The 12,066-nt window shown below is 40.4% G+C and overlaps 1 protein-coding gene across 1 annotated transcript; it reads right to left on the minus strand.

Annotated features, from left to right (window-relative positions):
* Positions 1-320: 320 nt before the first annotated feature.
* Positions 321-11,666, minus strand: LOC108679493 (arginine--tRNA ligase, cytoplasmic). Its single transcript, XM_018168118.2, has 14 exons — positions 11,359-11,666; positions 9,104-9,277; positions 7,935-8,177; positions 7,570-7,707; positions 7,102-7,214; positions 6,503-6,623; positions 5,753-5,956; positions 4,627-4,749; positions 3,946-4,110; positions 3,497-3,614; positions 3,165-3,330; positions 2,895-3,001; positions 2,125-2,291; positions 321-1,213 (listed from the first exon to the last, which is right to left on the minus strand). The coding sequence occupies exons 1-14, from the start codon at positions 11,401-11,403 to the stop codon at positions 1,043-1,045; spliced, it is 2,055 nt and encodes a 684-aa protein (XP_018023607.1). The 5' UTR covers positions 11,404-11,666; the 3' UTR covers positions 321-1,042.
* Between the last annotated feature and the right edge of the window lie 400 nt (positions 11,667-12,066).

Below are 12,066 nucleotides of genomic sequence, written 5' to 3' on the forward strand. Positions count from 1 at the left end.
AATAAATCCTCTTACGTTCACTCAAACTCGACTGCCCCCGAGAGCAATGCGTCGTGCTTGGCTGTTGGGAGCAACTCTGTTTTGGCGCAACGGATGAAACCGGACGAAGAAATCACACACTGCAGAATTGTTCTTATTATTTCATGCCTAAAATATATTATTTAAACGGGATATAGCCTGTACACTGCTCATTATTTGCATAGATTGCCACCTAAGGAGCTCAGCTCCATTAATTTCTAACTTGCTGCCTCACTGCGCCCATAGACACGGCGAGGTTGCTAGACTAAATTCTCTTAAATAATTGGAGGAATAAAGCGATAATTTTTCTCAGCGTGTATTCAACGTAACGCATCATGGCTGCCTTCGCTCTGAACTCGGCAGCAGAACTATTTAAGCGCGTAAAAAACGTTAGAAAAACAAAGAAATAAGGTTTATGGTAATGTAGTCCATGCTACGACAGGCGATGAGCAAGCAATCCGCTAATTGATTATATAAGAAAAACCTGGAACAATAGAGACCAGAAGATGCAATAATATAACGGCTCTTTCATCACCAAACAACGTGCATTACTCGAAATTCGAAGCTGACATCTCAACTTTAGATTCAGAAACAAAAGAAAATCGTTATAGGTTGCATTTGTCCCTTACCGCTTTGAAGGTCATCGGATGGAAAGTACATGTGTATTCTATTACAACAAATTTATTCTCGAACTGAACACAGATTTTTGACGGCTACTTGCAGAGATTCAATATCTGAAATAACATCTTCATCTTTTGTGGCATTGAACACGACGTGAGCACTCGCAAGTATACAGCAAGCCCAATAACTTGAGTAGGACGTGAAAATAAGAAAATTCAATCGTGAAGCAACAAATCAAAAACTCGATTATCATCTCAAGCGACGTAGGACATTGATATTCATTATAAAATCAAATAATCACTCATTTAACAGAGAATTCCATTGAAGGCAAAATGTACCGAAGCTTTTTTTTTGCAATTAATAAAGTTATTGGAATACAACAACCGAGTTTGGCTGAGCTGCGCTACATTTTATCGAGAGTATTGATGCCGAGCAGCGCGAAGCTGTGCTTGAAGACGGTGGCCGTAGCCTCGCACAGCAGCAGGCGGCTGGTGTGAACCTGCAACACAGTGCCGGACTCGTCCTTCTCCACGCAGTAACAGTTGTCGTAGAACTCGGAGAACACCGACGACAGCTGCACGATAAATAACGAATATTGCTCTAATTCCCGCATCAAGTGTAAGGATAGCAAAATCAAATTACAAGTTTTAAATTAATTTTCAGTAAAGAATCCTCCTTGTCGTCAATTTTAGATATACAAGGTGAACTTTAAGATAAGTAGAGATAAATTTTCGGTTTCATTGCATGATCCTCGACATGCCAACGAAAAATATCCCACATTTATACCTGTGAGCAAATATACAATACATTAATGACAACAGTAGACCCTGAGGAGCAAATCATTCATGAATTTCGTGGGTCTTGAACATAGCTAGAGTAACTAACCATCAAAACAATCGTCAATTCAAAATTTGACTATCATTATGAATATTTTACCACAGTGCACGAGGATAATTAACAAAAGGAATTAGACTAACACGATTGGCTAGTAATCCAGTTTAAGAAAATGCAATGCAGAAAATTAACCGGAAAACGTGTGGATAATTAGTGGCAGTAAGAAAAAGCCATGACAGGAAAGCAATCTTGGACACAGGACAGTACCAGCATTTGGGTTACGACGCGGGGCGAACAAACGCGACTTGTGTACCGGTATGTGGCTCAGACACCACAAACAAACCCCGCGACAGGCTGGGCATCACAACGTCACCCCGCGACAGGCTGGGCATCACAACGTCACCCCGCGACAGACAGGGCATCACAACGTCACCCCGTGCCAGAATTGGCATCACAACGTCACCCCGTGACAGACTGGCCATCACAACGTCACCCCGCGACAGACTGGGCACCACAACGTCGCCCCGCGACAGACTGGGCACCACAACGTCGCCCCGTGACAGACTGGGCATCACAACGTCACCCCGTGCCAGAATTGGCATCACAACGTCACCCCGTGACAGNCCACGCCGTCACTGGGCGCCACGTCACCTCATAAAGGTACTCGCAGAGGGGGTGGAGGTAGAGGTCGGTCGCCAGTCTCAGGATGATGTCTGGCAGCCTGAGCAGAGCGCGCGCAAGCTTCCACTCCTTTTCGTGCGCCAGCTCAAGGGGCGCCGTCCGCGCCGCCTTCAGTAGGGCTTCTTGGCTCACTCCAGCTAATCAAGGCAGACGTCAGTGCGGTCTAGTATAGTTCATTGCGTGCACAGGATAACCTCAAGGCTTTAAAATAAGCTTTCAAGTCTCAAAACAAGAGCTTCACTAAATATTACACTATTACCTTAACATCCGCCAAACAAAGTTAAATTGGAAACGATGAACGTTAATAATGTCAAGTTTTATAGCATTTAAGGCATCACTTCCACATTAGAAATCTTTCAAAACTTACGCCTGGCTATAGTATACATACATTGAAATTTTATCAACAACTGTCTATGTATTTCGATTCCAAGTAAAACGCCGGTGGTAAAAGAGGCGGTCTTGGTCCCAAGAAGAAGGTAAAACAAAGAATGTGGTACAAGTACAGAAGGGTGGGAGTACAGCCTTGTTATTAATACGTNAGACAGATAACACACCAGTCCAGGTATTAACACAAGAATGACACACCAGTCCAGGTATAGACACAGGAATAACACAACAGTCCAGTTATTAACACAGGAATAACACACCAGTCCAGGTATTAACACAAGAATAACACACCGGTCCAGGTATTAACACGAGAATAACACAACAGTCCAGGTATTGACACGAGAATAACTCACCGGTCCTAGCGATGGAGCAGATGCGTGTGAGGGCATAGAGGAGGTAGGCGGCCGTGTTCCCTTTGAAGTCGAGCATGCGGTCAAACGAGAAGATGTAGTCGCGCGTCCTGCACACCACGCGTGATTAGTGCCATTACGACGAGTTTTTTCATATAGCATCAAATTATTGATTAAACACACTATCATAGATGATTATTCCGAGAATGCAACAACTGTTTCAATATATACAATGAATGGCAGAAGGCAAATGGCCAGGAGGATCGGGCTCACCTGTCGTGGCATAGGTCGGCGTACTTGATGCAGCCATACGCCACGGCCGTCTTCGCCTTCTCGAACTCGTGTGGCGTGAGCACCTCATGGCGACCTTTTTCTCTGAGGACGGCCTCAGCGCGAGACAATCCCTCTTCCAGTAGCTCCACAAGACGAACGGTGTCGCCTGATTGACACAAGACACGCTATTTACTTACATTGCACACAATACACAAGCGCCGTAACTGCGACCAGAGCCTTTAAAAAAACACCTAACTCTACAAATCGAAATTTAAACATCAACTTGTACGCCGCTCACAAGCACCGACACTGTATGGTGAAGCTCCCTTCACCTGATCTGGTCTTGAACTTCTTCCTGTCTTCGCCGAGCACCACCCCGAAGGTGACGTGGTCCACGCGCACGGCTGAAGGGTCGTAGATGCCAGCGCGTTGGGCGCACGCCAAGAAACTCTGAAATGTTCCTTAACGTCAAGTGACGTCACACAGAACCCCAGTGAAGGCTCCAATACATCAGGGATGGATTAAATGTTTAGCAACAAGCGGTTAAATAGAACATTATTTTTGAGTCTGTTTTCATTCTTGAGTCATCATCATGTTAATAAAGTTGTCAAGATGAATTGATGTCATTAATTGTCTAAACTGAATGGAGCAGTTATTAATGGATACAAAGATGAGAACGATTTTACATGCACGCAAAAAACAGTCATATACAAAAAATATTTCGATATCTAAGAGAAACATCTTGGAGAATAATGGCAGACGCGGCATAGCTGTGGACCACCTTGAAGTGCTGCTGCTGGCCGGCGTCCGTGACGTAGACGAGCCACTGAGCGCCGAGTTCATGGATCCTGTACTTAATGCAGGCCATGTCCGACGTGTCGTACGTGAAGCCGCCGTCACTCTTCACCACCGTCAGCGGAACAGTGCAGTTCTCGGCGTACATCACCTGCAGCAACGAATCCGTGTCCAGGTAACACCATTACAAATAATGATGCGTGTTTCAAAAAGAAGCCATGCTCAACTCTAAGGCAGCAACGACAGCCCGTTCCAGTTGCCCTTCTTGCCACATTTTAAAAGGTCTTCTGGAGGCGCAGTAGTTAGCAAGCAAGATTCTCGATGCCGTTCTTCTGCTAATTAATATTCATTACGATCTAACCCGTGTAAGTCTAGTCATGTTCTGTGGCTCATACTCGGTCGTTGCAGGCATAAAAATAATGCACATGGTATAATACTGGATACAGTACAATATAGTGCATAGTGTGTATTATATAGTACATACCGGTATTTATAAGTTATAACCAGTAACACCCTAAACTTGTATATCCATCAGCAAAAGGACTTTCTTAACACAAACTGAGAAAACGTTCCCACAAACCATTCGAATCTTCGAACACTTATAAAATAAAGATAAACCCCACATTTCGTATAACACGAATAGCCAAATTTAATGATAAAAGGCTACCTTCCTGCCGTCCTCGAGACTCAGTAGCCCTCGGGAGTCGAGGTCCTTGACGAGTTCCTCCATCCTGCTCTGGTAGAAGCTCTCCCCGCACGCCTCCGTCCGCACCTCCAGACGCGCGTATACCTGACAACTCTCCACAATGTATTTGCTGAGACAAATATTCATACAAAACAGTGGATTGTTTTGAAACTAATTCAGAAATTCACGCGGTACATAGAACATGTTAGACATTCATGGGCCACACGTCCCACAGGGCTTGCCAGAAATTAATACAGGACCTGCCAGCATTCGTCAGTCGTACATCACAGCTTACAGGACTTGTCAAACATTCGTCAGTCATACATCACATCATACAGGACTTGTCAAACATTCGTCAGTCGTACGTCACATCATACAGGACTTGTCAAATATTAGTCAGTCGTACGTCACATCATACAGGACTTGTCCAACATTCGTCAGTCGAACGTCACATCATACAGGACTTGTCCAACATTCGTCAGTCGTACGTCACATCATACAGGACTTATATCATTAGTCTGCTTATATCGCAAGTTCACAAGGAATTTAAAAGCAAAGAAAACGCCAAGAAAATTCACCATATCGATTTTGAAAACGTTTCGGAGTCCAGCTCAGTCATCAGTTCGACTAAACTAAAAATGAATAAAATCACTTTAAAAGTCAAAATTCAGAGACAGACATAAAACCTAAACAAGACCTAACATTATATCGAAATAAACAGGACTAGTTATGAACAACTTAGTCCTAGGGGTACATCGTACGTCACATCATACAGGACTTGTCCAACATTCGTCAGTCGTACGTCACATCATACAGGACTTGTCAAACATTCGTCAGTCGTACGTCACATTATAAAGGACTTGTCCCACATGCATCAGTCGTACGTCACATCATACAGGACTTGTCCAACATTCGTCAGTCGTACGTCACATCATACAGGACTTGTCAAACATTCGTCAGTCGTACGTCACATCACACAGGACATGTCCTACATTCGTCAGTCGTACATCACATCATACAGGACTTGTCCAACATTCGTTAGTCGTACGCCATATCATACCGGCAGGGACCATCCACCATTTACCACCACCTACAAGCAGGAACCGACCTTATCAAACTCGGCCTTGGAGATATCGCAGATGAGTTTCCAGGCCTGGACGTGGTCGGGCTCATGCGCCTGCAGCTGCACCACAGCAGCGTAGGCTCTTTTCTTGAACTCCTCGTCGTCGTCGAAGCGCTTCTTGGATTCCTTGTAAAAACCCTGCAGGTCTGCAATGGGTGGCGGCGAGAGCAGGTAGTCAGGGTAGCGGTCCTGAGTAACATAAGGTAACACAGACTACAGGGGCTGTCCACTGGACATAAATTTAACTATTATAACTAGGTTTGACAGATTTGATCATTAGTTGTTAATATTAAGAGTTTAAGGATGATGAATGATTTAGTAAATTTAACAGCCCAACAAAGACAGCTGATTGATATCAGAAAATTACAGAAATAAATACAGACATGCTAAACAAGCAGCACCAGAAATATATTTCATTGATGAAATAGAGTAATTGAAAAAGTGCGACAAAAATGACACAAAAACAACAGATAATCCTAATAAATCATGTTCATAAAACTAAGAAAAATAAAAAGCATAAATCATGCGATATCTGATAAAACAGCTAAGCAATAACACCAAGCTTTTCACAATCAGGGAGCCATGAACAACATAATGAGGAGTCTAATTTTGTGCTGAGCAACAAATGAGAGCAATAGTGTTAGTTACTGACCTTGAGGTGTGCAATAAGGAGTCAAATTAAGAGTCTAATTTTGTGCTGAGCAACAAATGATAGCAATTGTGTTAGCTACTGACCTTGAGGTGTGCAATAAGCATGCCGAACTGCGTGCCCCAGTCGCCCAGATGGTTGATCCTCAGCACCTTGTGGCCCACAAACTCCAACAGCCGACAAATGCTTTCTCCAATGATGGTTGATCTGGAATATTAAGTGCATCAGATATTTCCTGTCTTAAACTTGCAGGAGGTTCTAAGTGTCGTGAGCATGAAGAATGAAATGATTGCAGCGCACGTGTTTCCGTATGCAGGAAATAAGACTTTATTCATTCTACATGAAATTGAGCAGCAGTGTAAATGTACCGTAACAAGCATGACCGCACACCAATGATATTCTACGATGATGGGAGAGGAACATAGATGTTTACAACTATCTGCAAGAAGCTTATAATCTAAATTATACAGTAAGATTGAAGAAAGAAGTGAAGCTGGTTTCACAAAATCTGTGACACAACTGCAGTAATCTCTGTCAATGAATACCGGTAATCAATAATTTCGTGCATGGATGAAAGACGTGGTAACGAAAACTTTTGAAAACCTGGTAAATATGAATTCAAACTTGCAGCTCATATGTGTGATTTATGTGTATGATTATAATCGCAGAGCTTATTATGACTTACCTAAGATGGCCAACATGCATCTCTTTAGCAATGTTGGGGGAGGAGAAATCTACAGCTACGGTGATAGGCTCAACAGGAGGAGGAGTGACGCCTTCTGTGATCAAGCGGGTTACCTGCAGCAGGACATTAATGGCTCTAAGTAAGCTCAACACTCAAAGTGTGCTGGATATTGTAATGGACAAGCAACTTGTCTTGTTAAAATTTCTTGCTGAAACTTGTTGAAATTTCAATAGATACGTAGTAAATGTTTGTGATAAAATCCTAAAATATAGATAATGAAGACGCCAGAACCACAAAAAGATAAAATGAAGTGAGGATTTGCTTGTATCTTCAGCCAAATAGGCAAACACCACAATTTTTCAACAGAAAAATCTTGGATTCCAAATTTGTGTCCAAGCTCCTCTCATTATTAGGAATAGCTTTATATAATAATTAATGAATTAGATATTTAATGCAAGATAACTGCACCTGTTCTCTAATGAAGGATTGAGACAAGGTTATGTTGATGAAGCCTGGGCCAGACAACTCCAAGCTTCCTATGACCGGAGACTTGCCCACAGCCTCCAGCACCTTCTGGGCCACAATACGTGGATTTTCTTTTAAAATCTGGAATGTGTATTAGTAGTTAGCAAAGAAAAGAGTTATTGAAACACTATTTATATTTACATTCAATAAAGAGCAGTTCTTATTTGCATAAAGTAATTAACACCTGGGTCTTCTACTAGGTACATCAAAGCGTTTACCTTTATTTTGTCAAGCATTCATATTCATGACTTAGCACAACTAATGAATGGTCATTTATATGATTTGAAATGATCAAAGCAATTACTTACCTTAGCCAAAGCCATAGCTACATTACACTGATAGTCAGCCATTTTGCTGAGCTGTATTTGAACCGAGGGAGGATTGCTGATTTGAGGGTAAGCTTGGTTGACAGCTCTGATGAAGACTTGCTCCAGATTCTGTAAGATGGCACACATATGATGCAGTGACACCTCCACAGATGGTGCTGCGTCATTTGCTTGTTTGCTTCTGCCTGCTTCAACACCCTCCGACAAACAATACTCATCAATGCTCTGAAATAAATATCAATAAGGCAAACAATCATTAGATAGATCAGAGAGTTTAGGTTTTTAAATGGAATGGATTTATAGTGACAAATTCTGTTATTCATCAGAAAAAAACTTGAGCTGAAGAGCCATCATACATAGAAGACACCATCATGAGCATGAACATTAAGATGTGCATCAATCAATGCAGACCAGATTGATTTGCATTGATTAAATGATCCTCCACTCAAGTAACTCTTGCATTACCGGTAACAAAAAAATATTCAAAGCTACAAAAAAATAACAAAACTAAAGAGTACAGAAGAATAATTTACATTCCTCAGGCACTTTTTCACCCAGCAAAGCAGGTCTATAAAGCAACCATTGGCCGGTTTAATTTAGATGCCACAGCTTGTCATTTGGGTAACAGCATTCATGTAATAGAATTTTTTGTGCTCTCTTAATAACCAGACAATTATTAATACGTACATCTAATTTCTATAATTAGATTTTCCCAAAGTAGTAATATAAGTTTGGAGGACAGTGTTTAAAAACTTTCCAGAAAGTCATAGAATTCTAAGACAAAGCCTGCACTGGAATGAAATTCAAATCACAACTATCAGAAAAAATGGCAATCAGCACCAAAATTGTTGGCAGCAAATTTCTACTAAATTTTTCATCTCGGAAGAAATGAAAAAAAAAAATCTCATAATTGCCTAAGAAGATCCAACTTGCAGGTTCCAATCCAGAACCACCTGCAAACAAAACATAATTTCTTGGGAAGAAGGTAATTGTTTGGGTAGAATTTTATTATATTATTTATCTAATAAGAAGTATTTAATAGGTTTCTAAATGTTCAATAATGCAGGAGTTTGTTGACAGGCAGTTTGAAAGTTACAATATTACTGAAAAAGACTGGATTAGCTATCTTTAGCAAATCAATCATTGCTCACCTTTTGCAATATATTCTTGCGATACTTAAGTTTCTTGTTTTGAGACCTGAGACTGTGAAGTTCATCATCTCCATCATCTCCATCCAAGGTTCTTGCCACAGCACCATTCATGAGCCCAGCTTTCTCGGACACTAACCTTTGAATACGCTGACTCAGCAGGTCAGCAGTGCTCTCCTGAAAAACACATGGAATAACTCAATAATTCAAATGTAGGACAGATTATATTGTGAGACTGTAGTTTGAAATATTAACATAATTTTATAGTCAGTTTATAAACTGTTAGAGTGAAAAATCATTGCAAGTAATTTAGTGATGGTATATAATTTGACCAATTATCCTGGAAAGCAGCATATATAGATACCATAAATATTAGATTTCAATTGATTGAATAGTTTTTTTTAAACATTAGCTTAAGCTTGAAATGGCATCCTAATAATGTTTTTGATACAACTAATGCAGCATTCTAGATCAAAACATTTCAGATAATGTGGCAGAATTGGTAATGCAGTGACTGTAAAACTAGATTAAACCAATTTTTTTAGAAGCATTAAACTTGCATAAATATGATGTATGGTGCAACCCTTTCAAATACACACTATTCAAAGTCTCAACAGCAACCCTATAAAAAACCATATGAAAAGTGTTTGCAATATTATATGCTACCATAAATGCACCTTAATTTGCCACACTCTATCGAAACAATACATCAATTTTTCAATGTTTAGCAAAGTCATGAATGATATTAATATGAAATAAATTAGAAGTTTACAACATTTATTTTGGGCACTCAAATCAAATTGAACACAGCACAATACATTTTAAGCAAATGCTATGCACCTATACAATTAATGAATTCCAAAAGAACAAGACAAAATCTGAACCTTCTCCTCTTGAAACTTCAAGACTAATACATAGGCAATACATTTTGCCACCTAAAATTTTCATCCTAAAAAATTACCATTATTTATAGGTGAAATGCAATAAAACCGTATTTGAATTGACTTCACTCCAAAGTCTCAAATTATTAAGTCTCAAATAATTATCAAGTCTCAAATTATTAAAGTATACCAGCAGAGTATCATGAATATTAGCTTTAACATACCATACATAAAATATTTTTTTTATCTTGAGTAAATGAGGAAATAGAAAATAAACTGGGTATAAAAAATCTCTGGTTTGCCACTATGAATTGCTGTAATGTATCTCACTATCTGTCAATAATAGACTGTCATTGTCAAGTGTCAACTCAAGCGTGGAAAACATCTACCTATAGGGCTGCAACTAGAGCATTCCCGCCATTTCTGGAACCCAAGGTACAGTCTGCAGAGGGTGCAAGCACCAAGCAGCATTGCCAATACATGGATTTTTAGTTCAAAGCCTTGCCAGTGATTTTCAAGATGCGTTGCCAGATAATTTTTAATAATAAAATGCTGCTAACAACTTTGATAGTATATCCCTTACTTTCTGAAAGTCTCTGTCTCTGAGCACTGCATCATCACAACTGATTTCTGGACAAGCTTCACTGCATCCTGANTGAGGGAATATAGGGATTTGGTAGGTTTCCATTCTAAAGGCTTTTTAATAAATATGGCAACATTTTGTGACATTTCATCGTTGCTGACGCGTAGTGAAGTGTTTTGAGAGTCATGTGAAGGCAACAGAACTTACGTACCGCATACGTTTTTTTTATAGTTTTTCATTTCTCGATGCGTCCCATAGTGGCAAAGCAGAGAGTTTTTTAGACTCTCCCTCAAGTTCATTTTTGAGTACTATATTTAGACCAGTAAAGTATCCTGGTTACCTGCATAAGCTGCATTATCCTACATATGAAAAATATTTAAATCATGAGTTATGATGAGTAAATGAGGAAATTAAAAATGAACTGATTCTAAAAATTCTGTGGTTTGTCACTATGATGCGTCCTTAATGTGTCGGAATATACCGCGTTTACCTACATCTGATGATCTGACAGTAGACATTGAAGTCCTATTGCCTGTAAAGATCCAGTTATTCCTTAAGCTTTAATAATATACCTAATTTAAAAACAGAAAAGGCTTGTTACTAATAAGTTTTAATTAGGAATTTTTTAATGTGTTTTTTCTATAGCTAAGTTGAACAAAATTTCTTGCTAGCTTTGTAGTTTGTTTGTATTGAAAAACAGAGAATTGTTAACAAAAATCACTGTCTGGTCTTTATAGCTAGCCTAACTGTCAGGCTTTATTATTATATAAGCATCAAATCATGTTGATACATACCAAGTTATCACAATGCTTAGAAATCTTCACCAGACTTGGTTCCATTTTGAGAAAGTGATGGAAATCTGTTCAAGTGTTTAGGCAATAGGCCGAATATTAGGTACCTAGGATTCGTAAAAAAAACGACAAAGCGATTTCTGACCTCTAAACAAGCAAAGCTGCACAGAGATATAACGTCAGAAACTAGCCCGGCGCCGGCTTTCTTCTTTCGTCCACTTTCTGAGGACAGAGGACCTGCTACAGTACCAGCACCAGGCTCGTCAGCTGCCACCAGTCACCACGCGCCTCACGTCCGGAAGGAAGACTTTCCGGTCGCTAATACGGAAGATTGCATCGGTTCCAAGCAAGCACAGAAACCGGAATTTATAACGGGCAAGATCCCTACTACTTTACACAATATTATTTTTCGGGTCGCCTGCCGAAGACCACAACTGCCCTAGATGTAATGGACCATCACGATTCCTGCCTTTCGGAACGTAGCCTTCAACATATCAAGCCGTCCGTATCTAGGCCGTGGGTCGAACCAGCCCTCGGTCGAACGGCCACTTGTCGAAGGACGATAAATTTTGGAACTATGCTATCTGCAACCTAACCTCAGATGCCGTGAACGTAGAATTACGCAATTTAAAGATGCCCGGATGTCAGATTGGATCCGCGGCCTGGTTGTGCACGGCAGGTTCTATGCGACAAAGCCGAGTGGTTTAAGGC

The sequence above is a fragment of the Hyalella azteca genome, unplaced genomic scaffold (genome assembly GCF_000764305.2).
Source record: "Hyalella azteca isolate HAZT.00-mixed unplaced genomic scaffold, Hazt_2.0.2 contig12373, whole genome shotgun sequence".
NCBI lineage: Eukaryota > Metazoa > Arthropoda > Malacostraca > Amphipoda > Hyalellidae > Hyalella > Hyalella azteca.

Bases quoted from the DNA above. Each gene is read 5' to 3' on its own strand.
- LOC108679493 (XM_018168118.2), bottom strand. From the start codon at position 11,403: ATGGAACCAAGTCTGGTGAAGATTTCTAAGCATTGTGATAACTTG. The intron at 3,615-3,945 runs GTGGTCCACAGC...GGAACATTTCAG, and splicing joins GCCAGCAGCAGCACTTCAAG to AGTTTCTTGGCGTGCGCCCA. The intron at 3,002-3,164 runs GTGAGCCCGATC...CGTGGTGTGCAG, and splicing joins GCCGACCTATGCCACGACAG to GACGCGCGACTACATCTTCT.